We start from the raw sequence: 18,592 nt of genomic DNA on the forward strand, positions 1-18,592 counted from the left end.
ATACCATTAGAGCACATTGATTTATTAATCATCGGCTATTAGATGTCAAACATTTGGTAATTCTGACATATAGTCTTAGAGAGGAAACCCGCTATATTTGTCCAGTAGTAGCAAAGGATCTTTTATATGCACCATCCCACAGGCAGGATAGCACATACCACAGCCTTTGATATACCAGTCATGATGCACTGGCTGGAGTGAGAAATAGCCCAATGGGCCCACCGACGGGGAGATGGTCATATGAATGGATGACTTGGGTGTGATCTGATGTATTTATTTATTGGTCGGAAGTCAACATGTGACGATGTGTCTATCAGTAGAAATGACAGATTAGCCTTTGATGACCTTGGGGCTTCTCCGTGTGTGACTGGCAATGTTTCCCCATGTTTCTCCAAGCATGATATATTGACGTTTCTCTGTTGGTAACCACCAAACACACACACACACATACACACCAGCCGGCTGTCCAACCATCCATCAAGCCGTGACCAGGTTATGTAACGTCCACGATCAGATTAGCCGTTTGTCATGGCAGGATTGTCAAATATTAATCACTTGAATAATTTATACAACATGATTATGTTGTCACTGTGTCAGGCTTTGTGGTCAACATTCCGCGAATATGGACATACCATATTAGATACTCAGGATGGAAGAAAGTTAAAGTATATACGTAAACCTTCTTTAGTGTATGTATAAGAGCCGGGCTACCTCTATCAAGTGGGCTTTACCTTGTCTTAAGAAGTTTATTGTCTATAAATATGAGGTACCATATATTTCACTCCTACACCTTCATTAAGTGCCACCAGCCTTGGTGGCGTCGTGGTTAGGCCATCGGTCTACAGGCTGGTAGGTACTGGGTTCGGATCCCAGTCGAGGCATGGGGTTTTTAATCCAGATACCGACTCCAAACCCTGAGTGAGTGCTCCGCAAGGCTCAATGAGTAGGTGTAAACCACTTGCACTGACCAGTGATCCATAACTGGTTCAACAAAGGCCATGGTTTGTGCTATCCTGCCTGTGGGAAGAGCAAATAAAAGATCCCTTGCTGCTAATCGGAAAGAGTAGCCCATGTAGTGGTGACAGTGGATTTCCTCTCAAAATCTGTGTGGTCCTTAACCATATGTCTGACGCCATATAACCGTAAATAAAATGTGTTGAGTGCATCGTTAAATAAAACATTTCTTTCTTTCATTAAGTGCCCACCTGTCAAATGAGGCCATTTTAAATAAAAAAAAATTAAGTTAAAGTTTATTTTGTTTAACACCACCATACACATAGAGTTTGTTCAGTTAGCACATTTTGGACTTTAATAAACCAACTATGGGTTGCTAGTTGACTTTGTTGCTAAGTTGTGTACTGTAGATTAGTTACTGTGATGGTTAAATGAAATGTCAACATGTACGATTTATAATGCATTGTGACACCGTCTAATAAGATTACCTTGCATTACGTGCACTGTTTATAAAGAGATTATCTGTTCAGTACATGTAGTTAATCTATACTGTAGAACAATCACCTGTTCATTACTGTCGGGTTTTGTTTTTCACTGCCAAATTGTCTGTTAACTAAAATTAATGAGAGGGAGAAAGAAACAAAGACAGAGAAAGGGAGAGAGAGAGAGAGAGAGAGAGAGAGAGAGAGAGAGAGAGAGAGAGGAGAGAGAGAGGGAGAGAGAGAGAGAGAGCGAGAGAGAGAGTGGGGGGGGGGGGAGGGAGGAGATGCCCTGCTTTGTCACATACATGTAGGCTATACCTACTAAAAAAGCAGAAATAGATCTTTTGTGCTCTTTCCCATACAGGACAGTACATACCATCTGCCAATTAGAAATTAAAGTTAAAGTTAAAGTTTGTTTTGAACACTGTATTAGAAATGAAGAGCAAGTTTAATCAGAAACTTGTTTGCTTGTAGCATGATAGAGTCAGAAAGATGGATATAGAGAAAAGAGAGGATGGGAGAGGAAAAGAAAAGGGAGAGGGTACGAAGAGGGAGAGATAGAGGGGAGAGACAGAGATGGGTGACCCACTGCCCCTACATGTTTCTGTCAAGTGTTCCACATTACTGTTACTTACACTACAAGCCTTAATTAGACGTCTAATTTCTAACACGGCTTTTCACTTTCTAATATTTGCTTTTAGCTTAAAATCTGAGAGAGAGAGAGAGAGAGAGAGAGAGAGAGAGAGAGAGAGAGAGAGAGAGAGAGAGAGAGAGAGAGAGAGAGAGAGAGAGAGAGAGGGGAGGGGGAGGGGGGGAGGGAGGGAAAGGGAGGGAGGGAGAGGGAGGGAGGGGAGAGAGAGAGAGGAGGGAGGGGGAGAGAGAGGGAGGGAGGGAGAAAGAGGGAGAGGGGGATGTCATGTCTATTCTCTGTGTCTACATGCACATTGTATGTATCTTTCAAGACATGTTAATTGAAGAAAAAGTTTTATTCTTTTTTTTATTTTGATTTTTTTTTTTTATCTAAACCAGTAGAGTTAAAAATGCTATATATTTAGGATAAAAGTTAATTAACAGATACACCTCTCTCTTTCCTTTTCTTGTTACATGCCTATAGCATTACATGGCTTTATCACATGTCTGTATATTTGCATGTTTAATGCATGCACATTATTATACGGCTGTTATTACATTACGTGTCTGCGTGTACAACATGTACAACATGTGACATTCGACAGTCAGAAAGATAATTTCTCATTCTGTTACCAGCATATTTAAGTAATACTAAGATTGGCCATTGTTTCCCTGTTCTAATTATACGTGTTCAGTGAGTCACAAATGGCAGTAGAAGGGTTGTTACGCCAGGCTTACCATGGACTGGGTCACTCCATTGAGTCTGCTCCACTGAACTCACAGTTCAGTCCTCCGGTGTGTGTGTGTGTGTATTTTCGGTGTGTGTGTGTGTGTATTTTCGTGACAGTGTTTGACATTCATACATCAGATGGGACATAACCAGTGACTGGCACTGTTTGACAGTTATAACTCAAACTGTTATTACATCACCATATATGTATCGTATAACACAGCAGGTAGAGTGCTTTTTAATGTTTGTTTTTTTCAGATCTGTAACTACTTGAATTTATTGAGGTGATTTATTGGTGTTCGTTTATGTCACACATGGGTGTGAATGGTGATACAATTGTCACCAGTTATTGCTGTGGTTGTGTGGTTATGAGCCGTTTATCATCAACATAATATTTATGTTTTGCACGCAGGTTATTGTGATTATGGATTGTCGGTTCAGTGTATTGATCATTGGTTTCACACCTGTTGTTTTTGTGTTCCCAAAATGTGACCAGTTATTGCCACGATTTAATACATATAACATGTTTGTCATCAACATATTATTTATTATTGTGTGTATTGTGGTTATATATTGTTTTATCACACTGGTATGTGAAATTGTATGGGGGAGACACACCTTGTGATTGTGACAGTTTGACCTATAAAACTTTGTTATCACATCTTCATACAGGTGTTACACATATGAAGTACATGTATATCCTTGTCTTGTTGTATATTGTTTTCTGATTGTTATTTGAATTTATTCATGTCATTTATTGGTGAGACATTTGTTTTGTTTAACAACACTACTAGAGCACATGTATTGATTTATTAATCGTCAGCTATTGGCTGTCAAACATTTGGAAATTGTGACATATGATCTTTCAGGTCTAGCTCTACATGGGTCAGTAGAACATTTTGCCAAATTGTCTATTAAACTTCCAAAGTTTATATATACCCAGTTATTATATAACAAAAAAATCAATTATTACATGAAATTATTTTGCCAAATTAAAATAAAATTTTCAAGTTGTTTTTACAATTCGAAATTGGCGAATTTGGCAAGAGCCAGAGTTAGCCCTGTCTTTTGAGAAAAGCCGCAACATTTTTCCATAGTCTTAGAGAGGAAACTTGCTACATTTTTCCATTAGTAGCAAGAGATCTTTTATATGCACTTTACCACAGACAGGATTGCACAGCACATGTACCACAGCCTTTCATATACCAGTTGTGTGGCACTATTTGATTTGTTTGCCATCTGTAAATCAGTGTGCTAGCTCTAGTGTTGCTATTAAACAAAACAAACTTTAATGTTTCGCTTGACACATCTCATTTGGTAGAAAATATGGCCAGCTGTTGCCATTGTGTAACAGTTACATGTATGCACTGTTTATCATCAACATAATATTTATGTTTTACACACAAGTAATTGTGATTTTATATTCTTGTATCAGAACGTTATTTGAGTTAATGATTTTCATATAATGATTTATTTGGTTTAAACAATTTTTTGTTTTTGTTTTAAAAGAAACATTTCATTTCATTTCAACTTATTTTTGTGCTTATATCCAATTAAGGTTCAAGTATGCTGTCCTGGGCACGCACCTCAGCTATCTGGGCTGTCTGCCCAGGACAGTGAGTTAGTAGTTGATTGTTAGTGATTAGTAAGAGAGAAGAGGGTGTAGTGACCTTACACCTACCCACCGAGTCATTAAAACTCGCTCTGCATTGGAGCTGGTACTGGTCTGCGAACCCTGTACCTACCAGCCTTTTGTTCGATGGCTTACCCACGACACCACCGAAGCCGGTGAAAAGAAACAAAACTAGCCAAATACTAAATGGGAAGCAATTGAGCCTTGATGGAACAAAACTTGTCTAGTCATAACATGTCTCCAGGCATTACGTATATTGTTGAGAGTGATTAGGGTACGTTGGTGGGGGATATTTTACCAATGGAACCATGACCATTGATTGTGATGCTTTAAAGACGCCATCTTTGCTCATGTTGTTATAGAATCACTTCCTAATGCAAAATCTGAACAGGCCTACAACTTCAGTAAGCGCATGTGGTTTTACTATTAATATATGTATATGCCCGTAGGATAGGGTTGCAGTTCAATGGGTTTGAACAAGTCACATAAAATTATCAAAATCATGTATGTTTGTTCCAGTTAAGGTGCCTCAAATGCAGAACGTATATTCAAAGAGGTCAAAGATGATCTTACATAAAGTGGGGTTTTTTTTGCTTGCTTCAGTTGTTAAAATCACAGGCCTTCCCCATTTTAAGATCTACCCTAAGGCCATATAAAATAAACAATAACATTTTCTTAAATTAAACGGGCAGAATCTAATTCTGTTGGCAGAGCACTTGGCTGAGGTGCTTACATATACGTCGAAAAATATTTTTTTCAAAACCTGTGAACCCATTCTCTGATTTAAGTTTTTCTTTTTTCAATCCTAATGCCGAGTGAGGTGCTTAGGTGAAAAAATCAAAACACCCCTATGAACCCATTCTCTGATTTAAAAAATAATAATTGTGACAATCCTAACCAGTGTCCCATGACTGGTTTATCAACGGCTATGGTATGTGCTGTCCTATCCATTAGAGTGCATATAAAAGATATCTTGCTATATAGTGGGTTTTGTCTGAAGACTATGTGTCACAATAATCAAATGTCTGACATCCAATAGCAGATGATTAAAACGTCAATGTGCTCTAGTGGAGTCGTTATACAGGACAAACATTGTTACCTTCAACAGTGGAGAAGCCATCCAACGTTTTTTAGCATTAGAGGCAAATTAAAATATGTGACCCAGATCAGCATCTGCATTTAAATTAAGGACATCAAAGAAAGCAGTCCTGGGAAAGCAAATAGTATGGATGATCTAATCTAACTGGGGGCGGGTTGTAGCTCAGTGGTAGAGCGCTTGCGAGATCCTGAATTGCTAATATGGAAGGAAGGAAGGAAATGTTTTATTTAACGACACACTCAACACATTTTATTTATGGTTATATGGCGTTGGATATATGGTTAAGGATAACACAGATATTGAAAGAGGAAACCTGCTGTCATCACTTCATGGGCTACAGTTTTCGATTAGCAGCAAGGGATCTTTTATATGCACCATCCCACGGACAGGATATCACATACCACGGCCTTTGATATACCAGTGGTGGTGCACTGGTGGGAATGAGAAATAGCCCAATGGGCCCACCGCCTAGGATCAATCCCAGACCGACTGCGCATCAAGGGAGCGCTGTACCACTGAGTTATGTTCCGCCTCCTGAGTTGCTGATATGAGTCACAGTATTGATGTCCTTCATGGAATCATCTTTTTTCCCTCTTTCTTTTTTTGTTTGTTTTCCCATCCCAACCAGTGCTCCATGACTGTTTAATCTTTGTCTAAGACCATGGAATGTACTGTTCTGCCTATGAGAAAATATATCTAAAAGATCTGTTGCCTTCTAAAAAGCATCAAGGGATCTTTCATGTGTTCGTTCCCATAGGCAGGACAGTACATACCATTTCATGATCTGCCTACGAGAATATTAAGAGCAAGTTTAATTAGAAACGTGTTTGCTTGTAGCGTGGTGGCGCCAGCTGTATGTTGCATAATCTGTGTGGAGTTGTCCACATGTCGCTGGTATTCCATCCACTGTTATTAACATCATGATATCAGCACAAGGCTAAACATTTGTGTGTGTTCAATTTAAATGTTGACTCAAGAAATTTATTCACAAATAATGGAGTGGTTTGGCTGGGAATTATTAGGACACTGGGCCATTGTGCTTCTAAAAGAGCAAGAGATAATCCGTAAGTGCTACAGGGTGCTCTAAGTGCTACAGGGTGCTCGCAGAATAGAAGTAGGTGATTTTATTGTTGTCGTTTTTTTATATTCGGACATATTGGATTTGTTTACAAGTTAAATTTTAACTTTGATGTGGCTTAAAAGCATATTGTCACAGACCATTGACCTATTAAATAGCCTAACAAAGTATTACCTGAAAAAACATATATTTGATTTGTCCCTAAATGTACTTTATTCAACCATCTACGTAAGCACCATATCCCACTTATTAATGATATTTTGTAATAATAATTGACCGGCCTCGGTGGCGTCGTGGCAGGCCATCGGTCTACAGGCTGGTAGGTACTGGGTTCGGATCCCAGTCGAGCCATGGGATTTTTAATCCAGATACCGACTCCAAACCCTGAGTGAGTGCTCCGCAAGGCTCAATGGGTAGGTGTAAACCACTTGCACCGACCAGTGATCCATAACTGGTTCAACAAAGGCCATGGTTTGTGCTATCCTGCCTGTGGGAAGCGCAAATAAAAGATCCCTTGCTGCTAATCGGAAGAGTAGCCCATGTAGTGGCGACAGCAGGTTTCCTCTCAAAATCTGTGTGGTCCTTAACCATATCTGTGACGCCATATAACTGTAAATAAAATGTGTTGAGTGCGTCGTTAAATAAAACACTTCTTTCTTGTAATAATAATTGAATTATGGCAATGGTCCATAATTCAAAAACTAAAATTGCCAAGAGGGTTGACATGGATTTCACTCCATCATGGTTCAGTTAAGGAAATATAATAGCCTGAGTTGGTTTCCAAAAATTAATGTAATTTTCATTTATTATTATTGTTTTGAGATATAAGATTCTTAAATCCGTGACAGTATGCCTTTAAAGTTTCTGATAAAGTAGATATTATACAGTGTAGAAACCCAACAACAATCACCATCAGTCCGTCCCATCCTGTTACAAAAATGTTTTTTTGTAAATAATTTCACTTTGGTTTGACGTAAGAAGAAAAGTAAAAGTGTTTTTGAAATAACAAAAAAAAAAAAAAGAGAAGATTTTTGTGTGCAATTTTCAAAACAATTTGTTAAGAAATAAATAACTTGTAGTAAATTCCATAGTATGAACAAAGGTGTTCCCTGTGGGATGGACTACAGACAAGGAAGCCATACTAGAAGGTTTCCAGCTTGTTCTACAACTACAGTCACTGCATTTGCAGGAGACAATGTTTGCAAGTCTTGGGTAACTGGAAGTATGCTCACATTATATTTACTTAAGGAACTGATTGTCCAGTTATCAGTATTTCTGCCAGAAAGGAAGTTTTGGGTATGGCATTATGGAATTTGAACGCAACCACAGTCAACACGGGGTATGGGGAGCCTCCCCCAGAAAGAAGCTGGGTTAAGTTTACTGTTAGGGTTAAAAAAAAAATCAGACAGTGATGATAAGAGTAATTAATTTTGTCAAAACGTTAACTTAAAAAAATAAAATCTGCCAAAAACATTTGGGTATGGCGCCGTACCCGTTTCACCCTCTGGCAGAAACCCTGGTTACATGAATAATATATGCATAACAAGTGAGTCAGCTGACTCTAATGCACTTTTACTGCATTTAGCTTCCAAGTCCTGTGCTTATAAAACTTTTAAAATCTTGACTTGAGACTCTAATAGACAGCGGGTTTCCTCCCTCAATATCTGTGTGGTCCTTCACCATATATTCAACGCCATATAACCATAAATAAAATGTGTTGATTGTGTCATTAAATAAAACATTTTCTTCTTTCCTAATAAAGTCTGAGACCCTTAACATCATTTCAACACCATGCAAATTGTATGCATGTGACACCAATAGAGATTTGAGATTACGTAAACTTTTAGAAGCATATGGGCCTTGAAGTAAAAAAACAAAACAATTTGAAATATTTTTAGAAGGTAAAGATTTTCGAAATATGTGAAAAATGTTATGGTGATCCTGAAGTTTTCAGATTTCGAACCTAAAGGTTTCACCATATATCCAATTGGCTGTTCACATACATTTAAAGCTGAGGTTTACATGAATTGTTGTGCTGTGGATGGTAGCTAGTGTTAAGTGTGGATTTGAGGAGTTGCTGAGTAATTTACCAATGCACTGGTTGGTGTTTTCTGCTGCGTTGCCTTCAAGAAACCATCTATGGGTTGTTGGTTCACTTCATTGTTAATCATACCCTGTATAATATTGCAAATCTTATTTGATGTGGGTGTTTTGTGATTGTAACACTGTAGCTCCATTTTCTTTTCAAGTCTGATTATTAATATCTGTTAACTACTAGTAAATCATTTATTGTATTTGATTTGGAGGTTTTATGTTTGTAACCATGTAACCTTGTTTGTTTTTAGGTTAATAGTGAATTTTTATTACATTCTTAGCTTAAAGTATAATATGTCACATAACAAACTGATATGGGGGTTTCAGGCATATCATTGAGAGAGATGGGGAGGCAAATAAACCTTCTTTTATCGATTATTTAAAATTTGTTGGGTTTTTTTTTTTCACTTTGAAAATAATATTAGCCCTAAAAGTAATGAACTCGTCCATTATGGGAATAAACCCTTTTCAAAGAATACTGGTGGCACCCAGTGTTGTTTGTTTGTAACTAAGTAAATATGTTTATTTTCAGGTTAATAGTAGTATTAAATTCTCAGTTTAAATTACAGCACACATTGTAAAATAAATTGATGTGTTGTTTTATGTTGCCCCATTTCAATTCAAGTTAATTTTCAAAGTACAGTGTATTAAACTGATTCGGGGTTTTTATGTTTGTAACACGAGATTCTTGAGTGATTTTGTAACACAAGTCAAGTTAGCATGGCTATAGACACAGTACCGGTGTAACCCATTTTTTGTCAGGTTAAAAGTATTCAAGCATGTTATTAAATTCTCTGTTTAAAGTACTGTGTGCATATCATATAACAAAGTGTTAGATTGGATGTTTGTAACACTCAACTCTTAACAACTTTGCATGTTCAACAGTATTCATTACTGGGGGTTTTGTTTGTAGGATCAAGCAGGTAGCTTACGTTTCAAATAAAACTAAAAATTAAGGAGCTGTAGGTTGACATAACAAAGGTACATACACAACATTTAAACCTCAAGGCTATGTCATGTCATGTCATAGGGTTTTACGTGCACATTCAGAACAAGCTGTTGTAGCGCACGCCTGTCGTGGGCGCAAGAGCCGACCTTGGCCGGCTCCTCCGTCCATGACAGGAAAGGTGGGGGGAGGGGAAGGAGGGACCGCCTGCACTGGCAGGTGCAAGGGAGCACCAGCAGCCCGATTGAATCGGTAGCAGGCGGGTGGGGGTGGTGGTGGTGCTATGGAATTTGAATGGAACGTTAATGCCAAAGAGAAAGTGGTGCGCAATTTTGTTGAGGAAATTTTGGCGCAATTTTGAACGGTCGGTCGAAAGGTAAATGGCCAAGCTAATATAGGTTTTGATATTAGTGAATCGAGAGTAGCTCGTTAATTTTAGACCTTTGCAATGCTGTGGTGTCTCCCTAGGTTGCCCATCAGGCCCTTATAAAGGCTATGTGTGCTCAGATGGTTTTTATACAAATAAACTGTTTATCTCACAACAAATACACATGTACTACAAATGTTATTGATAACAAACTTACATGTAAATTTGAAAAGATCTTCATGTACATATAGCTTCAGTTGCATGGTATAAGATTGTCATTTGTGTTCTTTAACTTTGTTGTTAAAAAAAAAAATAGCGGGGGTGGGGTGGGTGGGAAGGCTTTCAGACATCGATGATCGGTTGAATTACAGCAAACTAAATATATACAGTTTTGGTCCATATTTTAAATTCGCCTTTAATTATAAATGTTGATTTCCATGTTTAATTAGACTAAAGCTTTGGTGTTGATATTGTTTAATTTGTCTAAACCTCAGTATTGATAGTTTAATTTTTCTAAACCTCAGTGTTGATAAATTGTTTAATTTGTCTATAAACCTCAGTTGATACATGTATTGCTTAATTTGTCTGAATGTCAAGTTTTGATAAATTGTTTAATTTGTCTCAACATCTATTGATATTGCTTAATTTGTCTAAAGCTCTACTGATATTGCGTAATTTGTCTGAATGTCAGCGTTAATAAATTGCATAATTTGTCTGAACCTAAGTGTTGACATTGATTAATGTATCTAAACCTCAGTTTTGATATTGTTTAAAGGGACATACCCTAGTTTTTAAACACTAAGGCATAGTTTTGACTATTAGAGCCGTTTTTGATAAATAAAATCATACTTTACTTAGATTTTATTGTTTAGATTATCCATTTCCGTACATTCAAAGTGTTTTGGTCATCTTGGTGTTTTTAACATCACAAAATGCATTTTTCATATTTTTGAAAATGCACGTGCGCCTGAGAAGTAACAGTTATGGAGTTGAGTTTTAGTCTATTTTTAGAGGGTATTTCACCATTTCAAAGCCAGAGACTCATGTTTCACTCAATTGCAACTTTATCCAAATGTGTTACAGGTTTGTAGATTAACTAAACTTTGTGTGCATTTTCGTGGGCTGAAACTAGGGTGTGTCCCTTTAATTTATATAAAACTCATTGTTGGTGTTTAATTTATCTAAACCTCAGTGTTGGCATTGTTTTATTTGTTTAGACCTTGGGATTGATATTTAATTTATCGAAACCTAGCTGTTAATATTTATCTGCAACTCCCTGTGTAAACCTTATTGTTGGTATATGTTAACTTGTCTAAACCTCAGTACTGATACTGTATAACTGATCTAAATCTCAGTACTGATACTGTATAACTGATCTAAATCCTAGTGTTAATGAATATCATTTGATCTATGTTACTTTGTTTTCATATTTAATCATCAGTGTTGATATGATTGACTTTTCTAAACCTCAGTGTTGATAGTGTTTGTTTTTATCTAAACCTCATTGCTGATATTCTTTATATTTGTTAATATTCTCATATATACTTACCTTTTGTGACACACAATGGCCAATGTATATTTTTGTGCTGGGATGTTGTTAAACATTAATTCATTCATTCATTCACTCGCTCAATCATTTGCTTGCTTGCTCACTCGCTCACTCATTCACTCACTCTCTCACTCACTCACTCACTCACTCACTCACTCACTCATTCTTTATATTTGTCTAATGACCAGGTACCTGACCCAGCCGACTGACCTGGGTGCCAGCAAGAGCCCGGTGGGTCAGTCGAAGAAGAAGTATGAAGGTCGCCACCTGACACAGCCCATCACCCCCGAGGAGATGAAGGAGGCAGAGGCAGGATCCACCCCTGTCAGAGCGTCCAGCTCCATCAACGAGAGGTAAGAGGCAGTTGCACCCACCCACCCCCCCCCAAAAAAAAAAAAATATACTCCAAAATAGTAGGGGAATTCTAATAGCAATTTACAATTGCCAAAATGATATTAATATTTCAGGTTCCCATACATATATATTTTTGTTTTACGTATCCATTTTGCTGGTTGGAGAATATCCTTCACATGCTCCGATTCTTTTTTTTTATTTTTTTCCCCCCCCCCCCCCCCCCCCATCCTCCATTATTATTTGAGACTAGGTCTGACCCTGGTTTATGTGTGTTCACCAGTTTGTTTCGACCATGGAATGTGTGCTTTTGGCATGATGTTATAGGCTTTTTTGGGGGTCCTATTTTTATCAGTTTATACTGCCTCCCTCCCCTACTATCTGTTTATACCCCCCTATTATTTGAGACTAGATCTGACCCTGGTTTATGTGTTCATCAGTTTGTTTCGACCATGGAACGTGTGCTTTTGGCATATGGTGTTATAGACTTTTTTTCATCCTGTTTTGATCAGTTTATACTGACCCCCACCTCCACCTTATTATTTGAGATTAGATCTGACCCTGGTTTATGTGTTCACCAGTTCATTTCGACCATGAAACGTGTGTTTTTGGCATGTGGTGTTAGGCGTTTTTTTCATCCTGTTTTGATCAGTTTATTTCATCAAAAGTTCCTGAGGGCATCAGTGTCCTGTCAGAAGTATCTGCTGCTTACATCTGCCCCGGATTGGGCCCCTGACCTCCAGAGGTCGAACCCTGGGGCCGACATGCTCGAAACTGAGTGCATACATACATACATCAATACATACATACATACATACATGCATGCATCCACACACATGTGCACGCAGCAAGTTGCGGGCGATTTGGTGTCACAGGTTCAAGTCAGTTGTTCCCTGCACCAGTGCATTAATATCTATGTATGTAACAGTCAACCTCGACATACATACAATATATATAGAGATTCATACATCAATACATACTAGCCAGTGCCAGGTCTGCCCACTGTTCCATGTACTTAAGTGGAATTGACCGCTTGTAGGCCCCATGCATGTGGTTGAGTTAAACAGCATCCTTTTTTATGGATGTCTGGATAACTCAGAACGCATCGTGGTTAGTCTGCAATTTGCGGGCGATTCAGTGCCATAGGTTTTATTCCCAGCAACGGCATGGGACAATTTGTGAGGTCAGAAAGAATTTAATTGTCCCCTGGGCCAGTGCATTAATATCTATGTATGTAATAGTCAACCTCGACATACATACAATATATAGATATTTGTACATCAATACATACATGCATACGGGGCGGGATATAGCCCAGTGGTAAAGCGCTCGCTCGATGTGTGGTCGGTCTGGGATCTATCCCTGTCGGTGGGCCCATTGGGCTATTTCTCGTTCCAGCCAGTGCACCACGACTGGTATATCAAAGGTATGTACTACCCTGTCTGTGGGATGGTGGATGTAATTGATCACTTGCTGCTGATCGAAAAGAGTAGCCCATGAAGTGGCCACAGCGGGTTTCCTCTCTCAATATCTGCGTGGTCCTTAACCATTTGTCCGATGCCATATAACTGTAAATAAAATGTGTTGAGTGTGTCGTTAAATAAAACATAAATTCCTTCAGGAACTTTATTTCCTCAACATACCTACAATATATAGATATTCATACATCAATACATACATACATCCACACACTATTTTATCTGTTGTTTGTTTTCAGACTGAATGCCTTGAAGCAGTCGGGGGAGACGAGCTGGAAGAAGCGGGTCCCCAAGGTGTTGGACTTCGACACCCCCGTGGCTGAGACGAAGCTGCACGCCCACTCGAACCGCGACCTGTCGGCCATCCGCCCGTCCAGCATCGCGGACCGGCTCAGCCAGATCGAGGTCTCCAAGGGAGGCTGGAAGGAGCGGGTCGAGGAGAAGGACCAGGCCAAGTTCACTGTGGCCGGGAAACTCAGTAAGACAGGTGTGCATGCTCAGTTGTCCTTCATACAGGTAGATATAGAGAGTAAGCTCACTGCATGGCTCGCAGCAAGGGCAGGATTTAGCTCAGTTGTGTTTCATACAAGTAGATAGAGAGAGTTTCACTGCATGGCTCGCATCAGGCCTGGTGCTTAGAAAACATTTTAGAGTCTAGACTCGAGACTCTAATAGAGTCTGAGACACTAATGTCATGACAACACCATACGAAATGACTCGGCAGCAGGTGTTGATTCAGGCGTTCTGTGGGTCCGAACGTACATGTAGGCCCCTTCCCAAAACAAAGTGGCTCTAAAAATTCAAAAACTTTGTACTAAAAATTCACAATATTTATATTTGAAGAGTGCAGACGCAAAACGCGATATCAACCATTTTCTTTCTTTTTTTAGTTAAAGCCATTATTGTATGTCAGTAAGGGCTAATCGTAGGCCCGCTGATTTGCCAAAAAACACGATTGATCCTTATGAAATTGTATTGGGTAAATCTCGTTTTTTTTCTCATCAAAACGCGATATATGCCAATTAAAAAAGTCATTTTTACTGAAAATGAAAAATGGATATATTGCGTTTTGCACCTAAACTCTTCATTTATTTATGTCTACTGTGTACTGCATCATTCATTGGCCTGAAAACAATTGCCAGTTATGATTAAATCACACTAATTTTTACAAAATCATCAGACATGAGACACTGGATAAATCCTTAATGAACTAGACAAATGTTTTTAATCCATGGTATGTATTGTCATCCTATCTGTGGAAAATATCTGACTATAAAAGATCCCTTTCAGCTTTTTGGTAGGAATAGCAGGTTTTCCCCTGTTTGTCTGTCTGTCTGTCTGTCTGTCTTTCTGTCTTTATCTATCTTTCTGTCTCAGGGACGGAACCCAGTGAAAAAGTGCTTGCATGATGCACAATCTGTCTGGGATCCATCCCTGTTGATGGGTCCATTGGGCTGTTTCTCATTCCACCCAATGCACCATGACTGGTACATGTATAACAAAGGTTGTGGTATGTGCTGTCCTATCTGTGGGATTGTGCATAAAAAAAGTCCATTGCTTACTAATGGAAACGTGTAACAGGTTTCCTCTAAGACTACATGTCAGAATTTCCAAATGTTTTACATCCAGCAGCTGATGATTAATAAATCAAAATGCTCTAGTGGTGTCGTTAAACAAAACAAACCTTAACTCTTTCTGTCTCTCTCTCTGTCACCCATATATCAAAATGACCATTTGTTAAACACCAGATATTGAAATGCAGTGTTTTAGATGACACCAATTTGGGCACAACCGGTTTTTAGTGTGTTCTGAGCACATTGATGTATTTTCATCCTGCTACCACTGTTTCTATCGACAAATTATGATGACCAATTAAAGCAAAGTCATAAACGTATACTAGCAGGTTATAACTTTTGACGTCACTCATATGACGTCACACGCATAGCTACATTACAAAATTGCTCATTTGACCTTTAGGTCATCATACAATGTAGCTGAAATAACAGAAATAATAGCTTTTCCCCTTACTTTTTATGGTCTGCAGGATAAAGATAATAACTATGTACTGACGTCGGATATCTGCTTTATCCTGTTCAGGCCGAATGAGAAATTTCCCATTCTTACGTTCACAGGACAAAGCAGATATCCGACATCATTAACTAGTTATTCTCTATTTAAAATAGCAATGTTATTAACAGCTACTGAAGAGCAAGGATATCATTAATAGGCTGCTGCTGGTAGTGTTTTTTTTTTTTTCACTGCCTATTTAATAATTGGATGCAGAATGTAGCCCAGTGGTAAAGCACTCGCTTGATCTGCGGTCAGTCTAGGATCGATCCCCGTTGGTGGGTCCATTGGGCTATTTCTCGTTCCAGCCAATGCACCACAATTGGTATATCAAAAGCCGTGGTATGTGCTATCCTGTCTGTGGGATGGTGCATATAAAAGATCCCTAATGGAAAAATGTAGCGGGTTTCAACTCAGACTATATGTTTAAATTACCAAATGTTTGACATCCAATAGCCGATGATTAGTGATGTTGTTAAACAAAACCATAATAAAAAAATTTAAAATTAATAAATGTTCATTGGGTATAGAATTACAAAGAATAAGCAGGGCCTACTTTTCAAGTGAATGTTGGTATTTAACATAATTTGTGCATGTTGATAACCTTGTGATATCTGTTAGAAAGTTTGTCCCTGAATGGCTAATATACATTGTAGCTGGTAGTTAATGCATGGTGTTAATATTTAAGATAAACTGATAAAATTGCATCATTCTTAAAGGCATATTGTCACAGACCACTGACCTATTTAATGGTCTAACAAAGTATTACCTGAACAAAAATAATTTGATTTGTCCCTAAATGTACTTTATTAAACCATCTTCATAACCACCATACTCCATTTATTAATGAGATTTTGTAAAAATAATTGAATTATGGCAATGGTCCATAATTCAAAAACTAAAATTGTCGAGAGTGTTGACATGAATTTTACTCCATCATGGTTCAGTTAAGGTGATGCGATAGCTAGATTTGGTTTCCAACAATTAATCCGTGACAGTATGCCTTTAAGCTTCTGTATCAACTTGTTCCAGTCACATGACATTTGTAACAGACGGTAACAGCCGTCTATAATTTAGTTTTCACCTGTTATCTCTGTTCTTAATTCTATATCGAGTTGAGGATAAGCTGAAATCCATTTCAGGTTATTATAATCTAATTAAAACAAAACTTTTCTTTGGTTATGAGGTGAAATGTTTCCAGGTCATCGTGTTTATTTGGACTTGATTTTCTTTTTTGGCATTTATATTTTGGGCACAGCATTTATTACCTTGACCTTGGTGCAGTCTATATTAAGCCCAGTAATGTTTACAAGTGGATCTTGTCAGGGTGTTGAATGTGTTTTTTTAAATTTTGATTCAAAGGTCATGGTCACACTGAGAGCCCTCTAGTGGTAAGACTGAAACAGACCCCAAGAAGAGAGGGAATAACTCTATCAGGAGGTGAGTTGTGGTTGTTGTCCTTTCTGAAGAAAAGAAAATGTTTGCACTACCCCATTCCTCTTACTATAATTTTTCTTTTATTTAATAATGTTTTATTAATTACACCACTTTCCTTCTACTAAAATTATTGGAAATGATCGACATGACATTTCAGAATCAATTTTTTTTTAAAACTGAAATAAAAAGTGATAAACATAAGTCAGCATTAATATATATATATATATATATCTATAGAGAGAGAGAGAGAGAGAGAGAGAGAGAGAGAGAGAGAGAGAGAGAGAGAGAGAGAGAGAGAGAGAGAGAGAGAGAGAGAGAGAGAGAGAGAGCGAGCGAGCGAGCGGGAGGGGGAGGGAGGGAGGGAGGGAGGGAGGGAGGGAGGGAGGGAGGAGGGAGGGAGGGGGAGGGAGGGAGGGAGGGAGGGAGGGAGGGGAGGGAGGGAGGGAGGGAGGGAGGTGTTTTACAGAGTCCCTTTTTAAAAATTTAACCTCTCTAAACCGGATCCCTCTTAAAACCAGACATTTGTCTTGGTCCCAAGGGTGTCCGGTTTAGAGGGGTTTCACTGTATATACAAACGGTGGCACAACTAACTGTATTTATGTCAACCTCCAAATGTTGGAAATCGTAAACATTTCAAAAATCAGCCGGCACAACAACAACAGTGTGAATTCTCCAGCCCTAGTACATGTACATGTCTGGAGTACAATCAGTATTAATCACTTCATGCTACTATAGGTTTCACAAAACAGCTAGACAAAAGGGTTACACTGTATCAACCTCCAAATGCTGGCAGTTGTAAACACTTCAAAACCAATAGGACAATAACAAAACGAAGACTGCAGATGGAGTACGTATGTTTGGACAATGTTTCCACCACAGGTAATGATCGGGTAATGATCGGGTAATGATCGGTGTCATAAGGCGACATGTACTGGTTCGGCAGTGAACTCGGAGACCCGCACTAGCTCTGCAGGTAACCAGAAAGATAATTGTGGTGCCTGGCCTCCGTAGTACACCGGCGAAGCCATTAGGGTTAAGTCTGATATATGTCTGATATATGCTGGACATTTGGAGAAAGAGAGGGAAGGAGAAAGACAGAGACAGACAGAAAGAAAGACACAGAGAGAGAGAACAAGAGAAAGAAAGAGAACGAGAGAGAGTGAACAAACGAGAAGGAGAACGAACGAACGAGAGAGAAATGAAAGACATGAGAGAGAGGGAGGGAGGGAGGGAGGGAGGGAGAGGAGAGAGAGAGAGAGAAGAGGGAGAGAGGGAGAGGAGAGAGGAGGGAGGGAGGAGAGAGAGAGAGAGAGAGAGAGAGAGAGAGAGAGAGAGAGAGAGAGAGAGAGAGAGAGAGAGAGAGAGAGAGAGAGAGAGAGAGAGAGAGAGAGAGAGAGTGAGAGAGGTATAGAGATAGATTTGTCATGAGTATTTTTTAATATGGAAAATATCAGCTGAGTCTATGTTAATTGGTATTTGTCTTGACAAATACCGATTAACTAGACGAGGTTGATATTTTACATATTAAAAAACACGAGTAGCGAATTCTATTTCTCCTATAACACTTCTAAAATAACATTAGTTAATGTTTTAGTAAATCACAGTACTAAAGTCGCTGCAATCCATAATATGACGTCATCACGATTAGCACAGATTATTTTGACGTCACGCATGTTAAACAAATCTTTGAAAACTTT

The 18,592-nt window shown here is 38.6% G+C and overlaps 1 protein-coding gene across 6 annotated transcripts in view; it reads left to right on the forward strand.

The window, feature by feature from the left end:
• The window catches only part of LOC121387410 (supervillin-like), a 220,021-nt gene that overhangs the window by 171,164 nt on the left and 30,265 nt on the right, over positions 1-18,592 (forward strand). For 5 of the 6 annotated variants that reach the window (XM_041518514.1, XM_041518517.1, XM_041518516.1 and 2 more), the window contains 3 exons: positions 11,751-11,915; positions 13,631-13,878; positions 16,821-16,898. In XM_041518514.1, the coding sequence (XP_041374448.1) occupies positions 11,751-11,915; positions 13,631-13,878; positions 16,821-16,898 (491 nt within the window). The remainder of the gene's footprint in view (positions 1-11,750; positions 11,916-13,630; positions 13,879-16,820; positions 16,899-18,592) is intronic. The other variant, XM_041518515.1, reaches the window with a different exon arrangement.

The sequence above is a fragment of the Gigantopelta aegis genome, chromosome 13 (genome assembly GCF_016097555.1).
Source record: "Gigantopelta aegis isolate Gae_Host chromosome 13, Gae_host_genome, whole genome shotgun sequence".
NCBI classification, from domain to species: Eukaryota; Metazoa; Mollusca; class Gastropoda; order Neomphalida; family Peltospiridae; genus Gigantopelta; species Gigantopelta aegis.